This window comes from Amphiprion ocellaris, chromosome 1 (assembly GCF_022539595.1).
Source record: "Amphiprion ocellaris isolate individual 3 ecotype Okinawa chromosome 1, ASM2253959v1, whole genome shotgun sequence".
Classification (NCBI taxonomy): Eukaryota; Metazoa; Chordata; class Actinopteri; family Pomacentridae; genus Amphiprion; species Amphiprion ocellaris.
The window spans coordinates 30,509,086-30,528,583 of record NC_072766.1 but is presented as its reverse complement, the minus strand read 5'-3'; the positions used below and the strand labels follow the sequence as shown (position 1 = coordinate 30,528,583).

General features: G+C 43.5%; 1 protein-coding gene across 3 annotated transcripts in view; it reads left to right on the top strand.

Annotated features, from left to right (window-relative positions):
• Positions 1–243: 243 nt before the first annotated feature.
• The window catches only part of pcsk6 (proprotein convertase subtilisin/kexin type 6), a 49,269-nt gene continuing 30,014 nt past the window's right edge, over positions 244–19,498 (top strand). For all 3 annotated transcript variants that reach the window (XM_035953558.2, XM_035953559.2, XM_035953557.2), the window contains exons 1-8: positions 244–542; positions 7,287–7,391; positions 7,961–8,065; positions 8,152–8,295; positions 8,516–8,592; positions 11,496–11,584; positions 13,265–13,437; positions 13,542–13,754. In XM_035953558.2, the coding sequence (XP_035809451.1) occupies positions 387–542; positions 7,287–7,391; positions 7,961–8,065; positions 8,152–8,295; positions 8,516–8,592; positions 11,496–11,584; positions 13,265–13,437; positions 13,542–13,754 (1,062 nt within the window). In that variant the 5' untranslated portion in view covers positions 244–386. The remainder of the gene's footprint in view (positions 543–7,286; positions 7,392–7,960; positions 8,066–8,151; positions 8,296–8,515; positions 8,593–11,495; positions 11,585–13,264; positions 13,438–13,541; positions 13,755–19,498) is intronic.

The window sequence follows — 19,498 nt, the reverse complement described above, 5'->3', positions numbered from 1 at the left end:
AATTAATTCCAGGGTTCTTCATGGAACAGTTATAACCACCTCATCTTTCTTAGGAACTTCAAGAAACGACAAGCAACAATTCCTGGTAATCACAGAATATTTCACTTCCGTGAATATGCACACATCCTTCAGAATAAAAGCATGGCTCAAAACACGAGTCCAGGCGTAGGAATTCTATGTTGCTTAACACAGGTAAACTAGTGCAAGTGGGAACCGCAGTGAGTTCACTCAGATCCTCCGCAGGATGGGAAATGTAGTTCTCAACCGGACAGTAACTCAGATCGATACAGCATGATGGACTAATGACGGACTGGACTCAAAGCGGCGCTGCTCACCCAACCCGTCTTTGAGTTAGCCCACTTTAATTTCACAGCATTCATCTCAGGATGGCTCTACTTTTGCTTGTCGTGTTATTAAGTGCGGACGGCGGCGGGTCGGTAGGGGCACAGCTTTATACCAACCACTGGGCAGTGCGCATAGCAGGTGGTCCACAACAAGCGGATCAGATCGCAGCAAAGTATGGATACAGGAACCTGGGACAGGTATGACAGCTTCACTCTGCTGCTGTGTGATTGCCGCTCCGAATGTCATGACTGTTGTTTATTTTATTTTTCTATGAGATCCGTTGTACTCGTGCTTGACTTTCGTTGTATCAATGCAATGACAATAAAAGAAATCTGAAATCTGAATCTGAATGCTAGGTTGCAATCAAAATAACTTTCTTTACTGGTGAAGGGGAGGTTTAAGCAGGCAAATTAAATATTAATCATGCCCTGTCATAAATTAGTCCACATGTATAACATCACATGGACTAAACGCCTCTGAAGCCATTAACCTCCTAGATGTATAAGTGGGTCAAAAATTAGGTTGAGGTTGTTTTCTTGCAACATCTTAGTAATGAAAAGTTTTAATCATTTCATATTCCAGATATTACTCAAAAAAACATGTTTTTGATATCATTCCATTTATTTTTTTTTAAGTTACCTTTAATACGTTTAAAGAAATTGTAATGTTTGTATTACTACCTCAAGCTCTTTATCGCTGATAATATCATACAAGAGGTGATACAGTGCACAAACTTGGATGGATGGAGAGCAGCAACAGCTGGAGGAGAAGAGTGGAAAAATGTCGACAAAAATGAGGATGACATTGTTTTAGTGTTATTCTGTGTAATATTTTTCTTTTTCAATTATCAAAATGTCCAGAATTAAGTTAAGTGAAAAATAAACATATTACAAACATGAAATCATTGTTTTGTGGACAAAAATATAATACAAACAATAATACAAATAATTATTCTTAACCAAAATGACAAAAATAGCATAAAAACACATTGATTCTTATACGGGTCATTTTTGACCCACTTATGGAAGAGTATAGGGTCCACTCACTTGTGCATCTAAAGGTTAAAAACTGTAAAGCATTTTCTGTGAAACTGTCATGTTCTGAGAGAAGTGACTTTGCAGCTTCTGATCCCAAAACATTCACAAAGGCACAAAACTGGATTTGTTTTATGCCTTTTAATGGGGGCTTTCTCTACAGTGGACTGTGGATCTTCAAACTTCAACTAAAACCACATTATTTACAAAAATGATTACAATTGCAGGTGTAGAATGTTATTTTTCATTAGATATATAAATTTACTGTCTGTATGTGTAATTGTCTTGGTATTTTTTTATATTTCAAAAACACACACAATAAAACAAACAAAACTGAAAAATACTGTCAAAAAAAGTCCATATGGATTTTATCATTTTTCTCTAAGTGAAAATCTAACTGCACTGTTGCGGACATTATGCACGCATAGTTTTGTATATGTAATATACTTAGCTGAAAACACAGAAAAAAATGAATTGCCAACTATTATTCACACTGCAAAAGAGATGATGTGGAATAAAAATGTGAACTAGGCTGTTTTAATAATATCTGTTAGCTTTTTTTTTTTAACCTATAAATAGTACATCCATCCATTATCTATACACCGCTTAATCCTCATTAAGGTTGCGGGGGACTGGAGCCTATCCCAGCTGACAGGTCGCCAGTCTACCGCAGGGCTACATATACAGATAAACAATCACACTTGCATTCACACCTACGGACAATTTAGAAATACCAATTAACCTCAGCATGTTTTTGGACTTTGGGATGAAGCCAGAGTATCTGGAAAAAACCCAAGCATGCACAGGGAGAACATGCAAACTCCATGCAGTAAGATCCTGGGAAGGCCAGGATGTGAACCGGGAATCTTTTAGCTGCAAGACGTAAGTGCTAACCACCAAGCTACTGCGCAGCCCACCTGCAAATAATGGTTTCCAAAATAAATTTTTTTCTAATTATCAGAAATTACATACACCCTGTAGAGCCGAAGAATGGTAGTCGGAGGTGGCGTGTTTAACACAGAAGCCCAAACTTTATTCTCCATTAATCAGGCGACCAAAACCAGCCAGTTAACATGTAACACAACTGTGTAACCTCATACACTGTCCCCATGACACACAAAGGTTCCCCCCTGCCCTGACCCACTGTCATTGGGTGAATTATGAACTAAATCACCACACGAGCCCCTCCAGAATTCACCCATACACAAAGTCACTGTGGCGAGAGGGTACGATGGGTCGGCCTCTGCAACTCCTTGGAACTCGAGGAGGGGAGTAGGACTGTGCCGAGTCCATCCCAGCAGGAGCTGGGCTGCGGGTGGGGGAAGCTGGAGGGCATCCAGACGTGATAGACACTCTGGGTGGGCGACCTCGACGTGGGGGCCGGGCCAACTGGGGCGGGAGGCTCAAATCCAAGTGCACAGGTTTGACACGATCCACTGAAACCTGTTCTGGCCTTCCACCAATGTCCACTACAAGATGTTTGGACCCAAGACACGAAAGGGCCCGTCGTATGGGGGCTTAAGGGGACCACGATGAGCGTCATGGCAAATGAACACGTGACTCGCAGAGTGCAGCTCCACCGGCACCCTGGATACGGGTGTGCCGTGTTGAGAAGTGGGCACCTGAGCAAAGGCCCTGGCACAATCTTGTAGTGAGGTACGTTGAACAGATGCAGACCAGGGAGCCGTTGTGTGAGGCAGGAAATCCCCGGGGACCCGCAGTGGCTGTCCGTACACGAGCTCAGCGGAGGAGGACTGAAGGTCTTCTTTGGGCGCGGTCCTGAGGCCAAGCATGACCCAAGGAAGCTTGTCAATCCAATTAGCGTCAGCCAGGGCGGCCCGAAGTGCAGCTTTCATGGACCGATGGAACCTCTCACAAAGGCCATTGGCTTGGGGATGGTACGCGGTGGTACGGTGGAGCTTCATTCCAAAACCATCAGCCACAGCATTCCAGAGTTCAGAAGTGAACTGGGAACCTCGGTCAGAAGAAAGGTCAGCAGGGGTGCCACAACGGGCAACCCAAGTTCCAATAAAAGTCCGGGCAATGTCCGCAGCAGACGTGGATGTTAGCGAGACCGCCTCTGGCCAGCGGGTGGTCCTGTCCACCATGGAGAGGATGTAGGTGAACCCCTGCGACGGTGGAAGAGGACCGACCAAATCAATGTTGACATGATCAAACCGTCTTTTGGGAACTGAGAACCGTTCCAAGGGAGCCTTCGTGTGTCGGTGCACTTTAGACCGCTGGCAGGCCACGCATGTGTCCGACCAGGTCTTCATGTCCTTCTTCAGCCCTTGCCAAATGAACTTAGCAGCAACCAGGCGGACCGACGGCTTTCTGCCTGGGTGTGAGAGGTTGTGCACTGCCTCGAACACCGATCGTCTCCAGTTGACAGGAACAACCGGTCATGGTTGGCCGGTAGAAACATCGCACAGGAGCACCGCGCCTGCATCTCCAAAAGGCAGGTCCTTGAGGTGCAACCTCGTGGTAGAGTCTTTTAGGGCTAGGATGCCAGGATCTGAAGTTTGGTCCTTCGCCATTTGATTGTAGTCGAGGCCCAGCTGAACAGTGCCGACCGAGGCCCTGGAGAGGCAGTGGGCGACAAAGTTGGACTTGCCGGCCAGGTGCTGGATATCCGTGGTGAACTCCGAAATGTACAAAAGCTGCCGTTGTTGGCGAGCAGACCATGGCTCTGTTACTTTGGACATGGCGAATGTCAAAGGCTTGTGGTCCACAAATGCTGTAAACTCTCTGCCCTCAAGCAAGAATCGGAAATGTCGAACAGCGAGCCAGAGCGCTAAAAGCTCCCTGTCAAAGGCGCTGTACTTGCGTTCTCTAGGGGTCAGTTGCCGGCTAAAAAATGCCAGCGGCTGCCAAGCGCCCTCCACCCATTGCTCGTGGACGGCGCCGACTGCATAGTCCAAAGCATCAGTGGTGATGGCGATGGGGGCGGTGGGTGACGGGTGAGCCAAAAGCGTTGCCCGGGCCAGAGTGTCCTTGACCTCCGTGAAAGCCCTATCACTCTCCTCAGACCAACTGATGGCTTGACTAGGGGACTTACCCTTAAGTACTTCATACAATGGCCGCATGATGTGGGCTGCGCGTGGAATGAAGCGATGGTAAAAGGTCACCATGCCGAGGAACTCTCTGAGAGACCGCACGGACTGTGGGCGTGGAAAGGCGGTCACAGCCTCAACCTTAGACATAAGGGGGGTTACTCCGTCCTTGGTGACCCTGTGTCTGAGAAAGTCAATGTCTGAACGACCGAAAACACACTTAGCTGGGTTGATAATTAACTCGTGTTCGCTGAGTCTCGTGAAGAGTGCTCGTAAGTGGGCCAGATGCTCATCTGCGGAGGCGCTTGCTACGAGAATGTCATCCAAGTAGACAAAAATGAAAGGCATGTCCTGGAGGACAGAGTCCATTAGCCGCTGGAATGACTGGGCAGCGTTCTTCAGTCCAAATGGCATGCGCAGGTATTCGAACAGTCCAAAGGGGGTGATGACCGCTGTCTTGGGAATGTCCTCGGGGCGCACTGGTACCTGGTGGTAACCTCACACTAGGTCCACTTTTGAAAAGATCCGCTTACCAGACAAATGTGCTGAAAAGTCCTGGATGTGGGGGACTGGGTAGCGGTCTGGTCTTGTTTTGTCATTGAGGTGACGGTAGTCTCCACACGGCCGTCAACCACCGTTGGGTTTGGGGACGATGTGCAAGGGTGCAGCCCATGGGCTGTCGGAGCGATGAATAATGCCGAGCTGCTCCATGTGTGCGAACTCAGCTTTGGCTGCAGCAAGTTTGACTGGGTTCAGCTGTCGAGCCCTGGCATATGTTGGGGGGCCATCAGTTAAAATATGGTGCTCTACCCCATGCTTAACTGTCGGTGCTGAAAAGGTAGGCGATGTTAAACTAGGAAATTTGGCGAGAAGGAAGAGGTAAATGTCTTCCTCGGACAACAAAGCTGAAAATCCATCATACGCGGCTTCACCGCGGGAGCATGGGAGGGAGGAAAAAGTTAATGCATCGACCAACCGATTGTTCTTAACATCCACGAGGAGACTGTGAGCGCAGAGAAAATCCGCCCCCAGGAGAGGAAATGTAACGTCTGCAGCTACGAATTTCGAATCGAATCGCTGTCCCCCAAAACAAAGTTCAACATGGTGCGTGCCATATGAATGGATGGGCGTGCCATTGGCGGATGCTAACTGTGGTCCGTGTCCTCCCGCAGAGATCTCCCTTCTTGAAGCAGGGATGACGCTCCTCTGGGCGCCGGTGTCGCAGAGAAACTTACGGCCTGAGAGAGAGTCTTTGATAAACAGTAACCTGCTCGAGTCGCTGACGTTCAGGGCCACTACTGAGCGCCAGCCCCGTCGTTTCCCTCAGGCTTGAAGGTACAGGGAAGGCGGCATTTTTTGGCTTTGTCCCCGAACCGAAAATGGTAGATGCATAGTCCAGATTTACTGCGTCGGTCAGGTGCCGTAGTGTCCCTCTCAGCCCGCGCTGATTTGTTAGGGGTTGAGGGGGTGTAAGCAGGGGCCAGCGTGTCCGGGTAAGGCTGTTGGGTGGCCAGGAAAAAACGATCCGCTTCTGCAGCCAGTGCACGTGGTTCAGTAATGCTGGTGTTGGCCAATGGAGTCTGGACTCGGGGCGGCATGTGGCGCAGGAACATTTCAATGAAGAGGAAATTAGGTTGTTCCTCTCCAAGCAAATTCAGCATTTTCTCCATTAGTTGTGAGGGCTTGCTGTCCCCCAGACCTTGAATAGCAAAAAGCTGGCGGGCTCTCTCTTTAAGGGACAGTTCAAAAGTCTTAAGCAAGTGGGCTTTAAACGCCAGGTATTTGTTCTGGGCAGGTGGATTGGAGATGAAACCCACCAACCTTGAAGTTGTGGAGCTTCCCAGCGCAGCCACTACATGGTAGTATTTCTTCTCATCCTCAACTATTCCACGACAGGCAAAGTGTGCCTCCACGTGGGCAAACCATGCTCTAGCATCACACTCCCAGAACTCCGGCAATCTCACAAAAACATCATTGTTATTTGCCATGTTCGCTACGGCCTCGGAAACTTCCTCTAGACCTGAGACGTCGGGGTCACCAGTGTAGAGCCGAAGAATGGGAGTCGGAGGTGGCGTGTTTAACACAGAAGCCCAAACTTTATTCTCCATTAATCAGGAGACCAAAACCAGCCAATTAACATGTAACACAACTGTGTAACCTCATACACTGTCCCCATGACACACAAAGGTTCCCCCCTGCCCTGACCCACTGTCATTGGGTGAATTATGAACTAAATCACCACAACCCAAACTTTTCTTTTTTAATTCTGAAGATTTTTAAAGAGGGATTTGGTAATTCAGCTTCCACAGCCTGATTTACAGAACATGTCATTCCTTAAAAAAAAATATGGTAATAAAACAGTTTTTTCTGTTCTTTTTTGAGAAACAATATTTTTTGATTTCTGGAATGAAACCTTAGATTGTAATATGTCAACAAAATGAGACAAGAATTTTGAAGCTGGCTGTATCCACTGTTCAGATTTCTGTTTTGGATGTTCATCCATGTGCATTTTTAAAGACTGATGTGGTTTGAGTCAGAGTAGATTGTAGTCTGATGAACAGGAGTGCACTGTGCACATGTGCTGATGATACGCCTCACATTTTTGGTCCACAGTCAAAGAGAAATACGTATTTATTAGGTGACATAATGTTCTCTTTATAGAAGGGCCAGATGTGCTTTGGCTGTAGAAAGCTTTGCAGAATCAAGTCTCTGTTAAGTTTTGTACTTTAAAAAGTGATCTAAAAGCCACTGAGGTAAGAAGTCAGTAATTATACTGAAGACATGTGAATAAATGCTAAATATTTGAGGTTTCACTGTCATTGTCGTGATTCTTTTGATGAATGTGTTTGATCAGATAGGGAGTCTGGATGATCATTACCATTTCCACCACAGCAGAGTGGTTCGCAGAGCTGCATACTCTTTGAAGGGTCCTCACAGCTTCATCCACATGGATCCTAAGGTGAGTCTGAGATCAGTTTACAGCAGAAGAGACTGCCAAACTGATCTGCCAACCCTGGACATAGTTTAGAGTAGCTCACTGGCATCTGTTCACATACAGTATTTCTGACATAACTGGACTTTTTCCACTTCATCAGTTTATACTGTTGTGGAAAGAATACTGTTCAAAATTTTACCATGCAGGAATTAAGAAGACTGACTAGTGTTTTCTTTTCCATCGAAACAATAAGGAAGAAACATGTTATGGAATAAGTTTCACTGTTATTAAAAAAAAATGCAGTTTGCTTGTGTTCAACTGAAGAGAAACACTTAATTTAGGTGCTATTAAAAGAAAGGATTTTGGGTTTGATTTGAATCCTTCATGGTTGTGTAGCCATGGTTGAGTGTAGCTTCCTCTGTGGTGGTGCAGGGGACATGCTGTCTGAGTTTGGGTTAGGGTTAGCCCATGGCTGAGGTTTGTCTCATTAGAATACCCTAAAACAGTAACAGTAATGTTTTGTGAAATAATGAGGAAATTTTGTAGTATGACAAAATAATGTGATATGTTCATATTTTCTTTTCCATCGTCAGGTGGACTGGGCCCAACAGCAGGTAGTAAAACCCAGAATCAAAAGACATGCCCGAACTGACGTCATTCATTTCAATGACCCTAAATGGTCCAACATGTGGTACATTGTAAGTTTAGTACACTGATCAGTCATACTGCCGTTTTATTGGAACAAGACAATACGTTTGGTGTTTGGATCTGTGTTTCTCTGCAGCACTGCAATGATAAGAGCCACCATTGTCGCTCAGAGATGAATATTCTGGCAGCATGGCAGAGGGGCTACACCGGCAAAAATGTGGTGATCACGATAGTGGATGATGGCATTGAGAGGAACCACCCTGATCTGGCTCAGAACTATGTATGTTATCCACTCAGCCACCTTAAAACATGGTTACACTTGAAAAATCAAAATGTCCTTAGGAATGTAATTTCACATGTAACATCTTAGATTATTGCCTTGCATTTGTTTGGTTCCAATTCATCACTTCAGTTGCACACATAGAGAATAGTAATAGAAGAAGCACCAGGCAACACTGCATATAATAACTCTGGTGACTGGGATCTCTTTCCTTTGTAAGGACCACCTTGCAAGTTATGATGTCAATGGAAATGACCATGACCCTACACCACGTTATGACTCCCGCAGCGAAAACGTGTAAGAGATATTGCCACCAATGTTTTCATCCCCTTTACATCCAACTTTCTGGTGCTTTTTTTTTTCTCTAATATAAATATAAGGCAATAAGAGGTTCTGCACCTCTATGGAAACAGCACAACTATGGCTAGAAGTGGAGCAAACTCAGAAATGTTTCTATGAAGTATGACATAGTTGTAATGCCATTAATCATAAAAAGAAAAATCTAAAGTTCTTTGATGATTTATTTTACAAAAATAACAAAATAGAAGGGCTGCACAGTGGCGTAGTGGTTAGCACTTTCGCTTTGCAGCTCAAAGATCCCAGGTTTGCGTCCCAGGATCTTTCTGCTTGGAGTTTGCATGTTCTCCCTGTGCATGTGTGGGTTTTCTCTGGGTATTCCAGCTTCCTCCCACAGTCCAAAAATACGCTGAGGTTAACTGATTATTCCAAATTGCCCGTAGGTGTGAATGCAAGTGTGATTGTCGGCAGCCCTGCAGCAGACTGCCGACCTGTCCAGGGTGTCCTTTGCCTTCGCCCAAAGTCAGCTGGGATAGACTCCAGCCCCCCTGCGATCCTAATGAGGATAAAGCGATGTATAGATAATGGATGGATAGATGGAAAACAATAGAAAACTGGAATCAACACCTATAGCATTTTTTCAAGTGCCCACAGGTGGTATCAGCACTTGGGAAAAAATAGTGGCCTTACATGCTATAGATATTTTACCACTTATGTTTTTACAACTTTGGAATGTTGGAATGTATCTTTCAAAAACATACTGACAAATTACCCCTCTGTATACAGTTTTTTAACCATGCTGCAATTATTTTATTGATCCAGCATGTTTCCCTCTTAGTCTCTGATGAAGAATTTTTTTGTTTTCATTTGTTTGTTTTTACAGCATCATTACATCCACATTTGCTGCAAATGATTTATCTTTTGCCAGCCTTTTCAATGAAACAAGTATTCAAGTCAAATCAAATCAAATGAAGCTTTATTATTATTTTGCTGTACATACAACTGTAGTACATGCAAGATACGAGAGCGTTTCTCCAGGATCCAATAAGATGCAGATGTTTGCAAATCAAGATCAGCAGTTCAGTATTCTGCCAGCTTGTGGAACAAAGCTGTTAATCAGTCTGATGTTCTGCCTTTGATGCTCCGAAAACGTTTGCCTGATGGCAGCAGTTCAAAGAGTTTATGGAGAGGGTGTGAAGAGTCTTGACGATGTTCAGTGCCCTGCTCTGGCTCCTCTGGAAAAGTTCTTGAACAGAAGGGAGAGAAACTCTGATGACCCTCTCTACTCCCCTGACTATCCTCTGCAGGGCTTTTCTGTCTGACATACTGCAGCTGGAGTACCATATTGAGGTGCAGTATGTCAGGACACTCTTGACCACACCTCTGTAGAAAGTCCTGAGGATGCTGGTGGGAAAGAGGCTTGTTTCAGCCTCCTCAGGAAATGCAGTCTCTGCTGGGACCGTTTGAAGATCGTTGAGGTGTTCTTATTCCAGCTCAGATCCTGCAAGATCTTCACTCCAAGGAACTTGATGCTCTCCATTTTCTCCACCGTGCAGCCACTGATGCTGAGGGGAGCATGCTCAAGTCGTGCCCTCCGGAACTCAATGATCATCTCCTTCGTTTTGTCCGCGTTGAGCAGCAGGTTGTTCTGTCTGCACCAGCCCTCTAGATGTTTCACTTCATCCCTGTACAATGATTCTTCATTCCCACGAATTAATCCCACCACTGTGGTACCGTCAGCAAACTTTATGATCTGGATCCCCTTTTGTGTGGGTGCACAGTCGTGTGTAACAGTGTAAACAACAGTAGAGTGAGCACACAGCCTTGAGGAGATCCAATGTCTCATCTGGACTGGGAATGCCTCAGGATCCCCAGGGAGGAACTGAAAAGCGTCGCTTGGACAGGGACATCTGGAATGACTTGCTTCACCTACTACCTCTGCAACCCAGCCTCGGATAAGCTGAAGAAAATAGATGGATGAATGGATCTAAACTGGATGATTAAGGCAATTCATGGAACACACTGAAAGATTAAAAGTGCTTGCATGACTTTGACACCACCATATTATCTGTCTTCTATCTAGTGACTTCATAAAGAAGGTTAAAAAATTAATAATGTTGTTGCTTGATGCTTAGAAGAGCAGAATAGCTGTGAGGCAAACCTTTTAGTTATTTTTTTGTTTTCTGCTGTGCTTTCCATTATCTGTAGATACTGGAGGTTAACCTGCATTCCCAGATGTGTTAACTTTCTTTAACCCTTTGATGCATAACCTGGGTCATAAGTGACCCAAATCCAATGGAAAATGCGTATCTCCTCATGTGGTCTACGCATCAAAGGGTTAAAAAGTGGTCTGATGCAGAATGTGTGCACCTCATTATAATGACTCTTCTACTGAGTTTGAAAAGAGAGGAATGCCTTTAATCTTTCTCTGCAGCTTGTGTGATGGTAGCTCTTCGGTGAAAGATATCCATCCATCCATTATCGCTTAATCCTCATTAGGGTCACAGGGGTGCCTGAGTCTACCTCAGCTGATTTATGGCAAAGGCAGAGGACACCCTGGACAGGTGGCCTGTCCAGACAAACAATCACAGTCACATTCACATCTACAGACAATTTAGAATTACCAATTAACCTCAGCATGTTTTTGGACTGTGGAAGGAAGCCGGAGTACCCAGAGAAAACCCACACATGTACAGAAAGAACATGCAAACTCCATGCAGAAAGATCCCGGGAAGGCAGGGACATGAACCGGGGATCTTCTAGCTATAAGGCGAAAGTGCTAAATGGTGAATGATTTGAAAATGGAAAAATGAGGTTGGGTTATTGTATCTGTATTTGGCCCTTGGACCTGGCATTGCTGTGTGCCAGGATATAATTTCTGTGTCTGCTCTGTTGACATGTAGACATGGAACTCGGTGTGCTGGTGAAGTTGCAGCAGCAGCCAACAACTCCCATTGCATTGTTGGGATTGCCTACAATGCTCACATTGGAGGTAGAGGTCTCCGTCCTTCTTTTGCAAGAACACCTACAAGTATCAGTGAGGATTTCATTTCATTGCATTGTCACATGTGTGTCAGTCTGTACCCTAAATAGCTTTAAAGCCACATTATTATTGTCAACGTTTGGAGGCATTCATGCTCTGCACAAGATGGATCCTAATGACGAATAAGAATCATGTTACATTATTGATTTAGGTATCACAATACTCATAACCACAGAGGAAACCAAACTGGGAATGTAGAGGAAAAAGTCATGGTTCAGTTCATGGTGGAGGTCACCACTACTAACACCCTTACTTGCACACATTGGCATCTCAGTATTTCTCTCATCTAAACTAAGTGCAGCTGTGATTTCTAATCAGCCTAACAGCAAGAACATGGTAATGGGGTTTCATGCGGGCACCTTTCTCAGTTTTGGACCTATGGTCTGTGAATAGCTGCATGTCTGCATCATCCTGATTGTAAGACTCAGAGATAGAAAAGGATACAAGCAGACTGATGATACCTAAATATCAATGGAGTAGCAGCAGTAATCAGGAAATAGAGAATGATTCATAGTCAGAGTGGAGACTAGTGGCGAGAGTCGCAGTGGCCGCTGTCCTAAAATTACACCATAGGCAGTGCACAACTAAGGGCCTCAAACGAAGGACAGTGGTCATTAATAGAAATGTGTGTTTGGTAAATAGTTCAGACAGCACTAAGGACAGTTCACAATGTCAGCCTCTATGGACAGCCTCCAAGAAAAATGCTCTTACTTGCTGTTCGATACAAAACTGCTACACTTTGTTGAAGAGTATGAAGATGAAGATAAGCCTGATGAATATTAATAGCATATTCTTTTGTCAGATGAGATCAAGAAAAATTTGCTTGGCTCAGATGGAGTCCAGCATGTTCAACATGAACCTTACCACTCCCACAGTAAAATACATAGTCCTGACAATAAAGCACAAAGATGGGTATTTAAGAGATATTGCACAAGGGTATACTTTCTTCTGGTTTTAATTATACTGTATTCTGTTCAGAGAGCTGCATTATTAGATGTTAAGGCTTTTAAGACATTAGATTGTCAGATTAGATAGGTCTGGAACACTAGGAGAAAGAGGGAGATAACATGCAAAATGTCCCTAGATGTGTTCAGACTAGATCCTTACTGCTACACCAGCAGCACTCTGGTTTGTGTGATTAAATTTAGCCAAGTATATGCGATAGTATATGCATTAGGTAGAAGATAAAAAGCAGCAGAATTGTTGTACTGCAGACTACAATTTCTTTGTAAACAATCCTTTTCATTGATTTCATGGTTTACTGCAAGTGGAGTTTCCCTACCATAAATCTAATCTTTGTGAGCAAGAGCTTTACCCCTGAAATGATAGTTACATTAACCTGTAAACACCATTTTAGATTGTGAACAGACCAGGTGCTACCAAATGTAGATTATTTACATACTGCTCCATAGCTTAAACTACGCTACGTGCCATGTTTTATGAGTTAAACATATGCTATGTGTGGAAAGTTTGGTAACTACAATCACTCACTGTCAGATATTGTGGTGTAAATTCATGAGAATGTGTGGACTGCTTTTGGTACTGTATTTAAACACATTCTATTGAAGATACCTTACACTCATTCCATTTGAAGTCTGTGTATTTAGCATGATGTTACCATGGACACAGGGATTCGAATGCTGGATGGTGATGTGACTGATATAGTGGAGGCTAAGTCCCTGGGAATTCGACCCGACTACATTCATATCTACAGTGCCAGCTGGGGCCCAAAAGATGATGGCAAGACAGTAGATGGTCCAGGGCCGCTAACCAAGCAGGCTTTTGAGCAAGGCATCAAGAAGGTTGTAAAGAAATAACAAAAAATGTCTGAGCAGACTTATATTTCAACATTGATGTGTTTGATTGGAATCACAGCTGCATACCACTGCGTGTATATGTCACACAGGGACGCAGAGGCCTAGGGTCCATTTTTGTGTGGGCATCAGGTAACGGAGGTCGGCAGGGGGATCACTGTTCATGTGATGGTTATACCAGCAGTATCTATACCATCTCCATCTCCAGCACTACGGAGAATGGAAACAAGCCCTGGTACTTGGAGGTCTGCAGCTCTATCATGGCTACAACATACAGCAGTGGGGAGTTCAATGAGAGGAAGCCTGTAAGTACTGGATATTTTATTTTTTTATTACGCTAAGTAGACATGCTAAACTGTACACTATGTGTAATACATGTGATGATTCAAAACTAAAATTGTCAAACCCTCACAGACAAGTTTATCCCAATTCTGAATATCTGTGAGCCACTTACATTTTCTTAGGAAGGTAACACAATGTAAACTACCGATACCTATAAAAAAGAATAACGGCTGTGTCTCCATCTCCTTTTGTGGTTAGAGTAACACCTTGAACTCCCCATTTTTACTTATAGTACAAGCAGACATGTGGCTGTATTCAGGTTGTTGTTCTGGTTGCATTTATTGTGGTGTTTTCAAAAACAGGAATGTCATTTTAAAAGTAATAATTATTGTGGATCACTACCAGGACCAAGATGATGTTGCAGTGTAAAGATGATTCACAGCTGTTCCTTAACCAGATTGTCAGCAATTATTATTCCTTATAAAACACTGAAATTTGTCTGAAGAAAAATGTACAATAGTTTCAGACATTAAGAGATATAACATGAATAAACAGCTCTGCATTTTAAATTCTGCTTTCATTCTATGTATTGCACTATGGCAGTTTTAATGGCAGATAGTTTTGTATAAACTACCCACAGTATAATGACCACAGCATTTCCAACAATTCAAAAGTGGTTTCAGCTTTAACAAAAGGCTTTTATTTGCTTTTGGCAGAAAGTCTCCACAGTACTCTGAAACTGTTAGTGTGTCATGATGAGGAGTGCCTTGTGTTTAAAGGGAATCAAGGTGGTGAATATAGCTGGTCATCACTGTCACAACATCTCTGCATACAGTGTATGATAATGTATTCTTTCCAATCCCAGTGCCACTGGCGCACCAGACAAGCCTGGCCATGAAAATATCAAAGTGTGCTTGGTGAACCTCCACCCTACTGGTTAGGAGTAGGTGATATGCATAGGATCATGAGAGTCATAGTTGTGTTTCTGGTCATTTGACTGATCACTGTCATGTGATAACAAAAAAAAAGTAATTATAACTTTAGTATCTCTTACAAGAACGGCTCTCTGAGTGATGAAATATGAGGCAAGCCATGCACTGGAAAGAATGAAGGTAGTGTGTACAAAGGTTGTTTGAAGTGTGTGTGTGTGTGTGTGTGTGTGTGCGTGTGTGTGTGTGTGTGTGTGTGTGTGTGTGTGTGTGTGTGTGTGTGTGTTGGGTTGGGGGGTCAGATAAGCACAGGTTGTGTTTGCTTAGACTGTGGAGTGCTTCTCATGTCATGTGGACAGTAGTAGAAGTCTGAGATAGATGAGTGAAGAGACATGATTTATGCTCACATTAGAGCACCAGACGTAAAGGAAAGCATGCAGTGCTTTGTTTTAGTTAGCAGCCAGCTTTGAGAATCTGGAAAAAATGCTAGTCTTGATTCTGGCTCCTAGCTGTGTCTCTCTGGAGCCCAGTCCTACACTGTGCTCACAGTAAATTTTACGGCTATTATGCTTTTTTTTCTGTAAATCTAAACAGGCTGATGAGAGAACCAGCTCTCGATTGCAGTGCCTAAGTGGAGGCCAGCCAGATACTTAGGTCAGTTTGTGAAGAGGATACCACACAGAGAGTGACTGACCTCATTGTCCCCTTCTGCCATTCATTTTACTAAGCAGTGCCTATAAGCATGAACAGAGTGGACATTTAATGTTTCTGGCAACATTTCTCTTTTATTTTCTTCTCTTTTTCTTTTCTTGCACTATTTCTTGTATTCACTGCTGTAACATCGAATATTTCCCAGCTGCGGGATCAATAAAGGTTTAATCTATTTGCACCATGAAAATAAATAAAAGTTAAAAATGGCTTTGAAACTTTCCTAACATATTTATTTTTTGATTACCTCACAAATTGCAAATTGTCATCCACTTTTGTTTATGTTTTACAATTGGGGTTGCTGATTCAGAATTAGATTTTTGTACAAAAACAAATAATGACTCATTATGCTAATTTTCCACTTAGCCATGTGCTTATCATCAAAAATAAAAGTAAAGACTATTCAAAACTAAGAAAAAAACATTATTATTATCTAAAGATTTTTTTAATGCTCAACATACATATGCAAACTGTACATTGCACATGCATAAATGTGTGTCTGTTTCACAAGAGAAAAGGCTTGAATACTAACTGGCTGGCTTGGTTAAATATTCTTCTCGTTAACGAGCCTACCTTGAGTAAAGAGCAGCACACAGTCCCTTGTTATGTGACCTGTGTTCCACACTCACAGCATCAGTGACTAGTTAGTGAAATAAATGAGACAAAATAATATACTTAATCATTTATTTATTGAGTAAAATGTTCCAGTATTACATATCTGTGAGTGACAAAAGTATGTGAATCTTTGGGTTTAGCAGGTAATTTGAAGTTGAAATTAGAGTCAGGTATTTTCAATTAAAGAATGCTGCTACCCATCTGCAGTTTGCTATAGATCATATGGACAAGCCAAAAGACTTTTGGAAAATGTCTTGTGGATGAATGAGACCCAACTAGAACTATTTGGTTTAAAAAGGAACCATTATATATGAGAAAGGAAACCCTAAACTCCAGTAAAGAAACCTGATCCCATCTGTGAAAATTGTGTTAACAGTAAGATGTGTTGGGCCTGTTGTGCTGCATCTGGACTGGGACAGTTTGCAATCACTGATGGCACAATGAAGTCAAAGACAAAATGAAAACAATGCAGCAAGACAACTCTTCAGCACACAAGTCATTCCACAAAGTAATAGTTAAAGAAGAAGAAAATTAATGTTTTGGATTGGCCAAGAAAAAATCCTGATCATAATCCAACAGAAATGTTGGCGAAAGACCTGAAGTGAGCAGTTCATGTGAGGAAACCTACCAAATTCACAGTTTAAATATTTTGGTATGGAGGAAGCTAATGTGCAGAACTGATCAACAGTTACAGGAAATGTTTAGTTGCATTTATTGCAGCACAAGGATGTCACATTGAATGTGCTGGTGTGTGATCATATACTTTTGTCACTCAGAGATTTGTAATATTGGGTCATTCTCCTCAATGAATAAGTGACTAAGGATCCTATTTTTTGTCTCATTTTGTCTAACTTGGTTCTCTGTCCATTTTATATGATGATGTTTCAGATCATATTTATGCAAAATACTTTTCCAATCTAAACGATCCACAAAATGTCAATCAACACGGTAGCCTTTTTAAACTAGCTGAAAAAAACAGAGAGAACTATTGGGTCAAGGTCCAGATCCAGTTTAACATCCAGGCTTGCTCATACAGAAAAGTTAGTGTGACTCACTGCATACACCCACGTACTGTCACTGCCACGGTGGCAACCCACTACAGTCTTTCCAGTAAACACCCTATCAATGGCAATACACTACCATTCAAAAGTTTGGGGTCACCCAGACAATTTCATGTTTTCATTGAAAACTCACACTTTGATTCATGTGCTAACATAATTGAACAAGGGTTTTCTTATCATCAATTAGCCTTTCAACACCATTAGCTAACACAATGTAGCATTAGAACATAGGAGTGATTGTTGCTAGAAATGGGCCTCTGTACCCCTATGTAGATATTTCATTAAAAACCAGCCATTTCCAGCTAGAAGAATCATTTACCACATGAACAATGTCTAGACTGTATTTCTGATTAATGTTATCTTCATTGAAAAAAATGCTTTTCTTTCTAATTTCTAATTGACCCCAAACTTTTGAACAGTAGTGTATATTTTGTGAATGAAGAACTTACAGCTCCACCTATATCACACCACCTATATCACACGTCTGAGACTAAATCATAATGAGAGAACATCATCGGAGCCCCCCCTTTTTATTCTCTTCCATCATCCTAGGGTGACACCAACAGCTGAAACCAAATTGCTTCTTTGTTGTGTACGTACTTGGCCATTAAAGCTGATTCTGATTCTGATTATCATTAATACGATGATACAGATATACATGAAAAATACAAAAATCGAGTAAATAAAGAATATGAACATGACAGCAACATTAATTAGCCACAACATCACACATTTTCCTTGGAAAATACTCATTCTTTCATTCACGCACAACCAACTGTCACACGACAGGGGGGTTTGAACCCAGAGTGCAGGCAAACAGGAGGCAGACAGGTGTCCTCAAACAGGGAATTTATTCAAAAGGAAACAAGACCCTGGCTGAGCAGACCAACACAAACCAAATTCTATACAGGAAATAATGAATTTAACTAAAACTAAACCGAGGTTAAAACTAAGAATAATCAGCATAACTGGCCACTACATGGGCTAAGAACTAACGAAACACAAAACGGCTTGACTCACGACTAATAAGTCCAAACGGGGGGCGGTGCGACAGACCGGTTCAGAAGCCGGCAGTCAGTGGATGGCGGACGCCGATGCTGCCAGATGAGCAGCAGAGGTTGGGGCTGCAACGAGCAGCGGAGACAAGGCGGCTGCGGGAGTGCAGCGACGGGAAGCCGAGGCGAGGGCAGAGGGGGAAACGCCGGGAACGAGCCAGGCAGGACTGAGCAGGCAGGGGGGAGTCCAGAGCCAAAGCAGACCTGGGCAGAGCGGCTGGCGGGAAGCCAGCAAGGACAGAGGGGGGAAGCTCCGGGAACAGGCCGGGCTCTCTGTGGAGCGTTTCAGGGCTCCGGTTAGTAGCCGGGCAGGACAGAGCAGGCGGGGGGAGTCCGGAGCTGGAGCGAACCTGGGCGGAGTGGCTGGCGGGGAACCAGCAGGAGCAATGATCCAGCAGCGACTGGTGGGGCGAGTCCAGCTTTGAATGCTGCTGATGAGTGATCGGACACAGCTGCGCTCTCTCTGCAGCTGTGTCCAATCGGCCGGAATTGTCCGCTGGCTGGGGTGTAGCACCGAGGAGGGAGGGACCATGACACCAACGTCTAACGGAGGATTTCTCTGCCGACATTATGCTATCACACTGGATTACTACGTGATGTCACTCGACATCGAACAGAAAGGAAAATCGAACATTATTTCAACATAAATTACAGCCATAATATATATAACTTTGAGGCTTTTTCTACAAGTAAGCTGAAGCAGAATAACACAGTTTAAACAGAAGTCTAGCTGAGAAATTCATTCTTTAATTTCTGACATGTTCTGAAGGAGATAGTAGACAGATTTTGTTTTTGCCATTTTGTGGATGTTAAAAATTAGATGTGGGTCCAGGACTACATTCAGATCTCTGGCTTTTCATGACTGAAGCTAAGCAATGGTTTTAATTTGTTCTTCTTCGGCCCCGAAGATATTTAGTTCCATCCATCCATCCATCCATCCATCCATCCATCCATCCATCCATCCAACCATCCATCCATCCATCCATTTTCTTCTGCTTATCAGGGGCCAGGTTGCGGAGGTAGCAAACGAAGCAGGTCATTCCAGATGTCCATCCCCCAAGCAACTCTTTCCAACTCTTCCTGGGGGATCCCGAGGGGTTCCCAGGCTAGACGAGATACATAATCCCTCCAGCGAGTTCTTGGTCTGCCCTGGGGTCTCCTCCCAGGCAGATGTGTTTGGAAACCTCCAAAAGAAACCTCCCCGGAGGTTTCTTATGAAGGAGCAGGGGCTCTACTCAGAGTTCCCTCCGGATGTCTGAGCTTCTCACCCTATCTCTAAGGCTTAGCCCAGCCACCCTGCAAATGAAGCTCATTTCAGCTCCTTGTATCCGTGATCTTGTTCTTTTGGTCACTACCCAGAGCTCATGACCATAGGTGAGGGTTGGAACATAAGGCACTT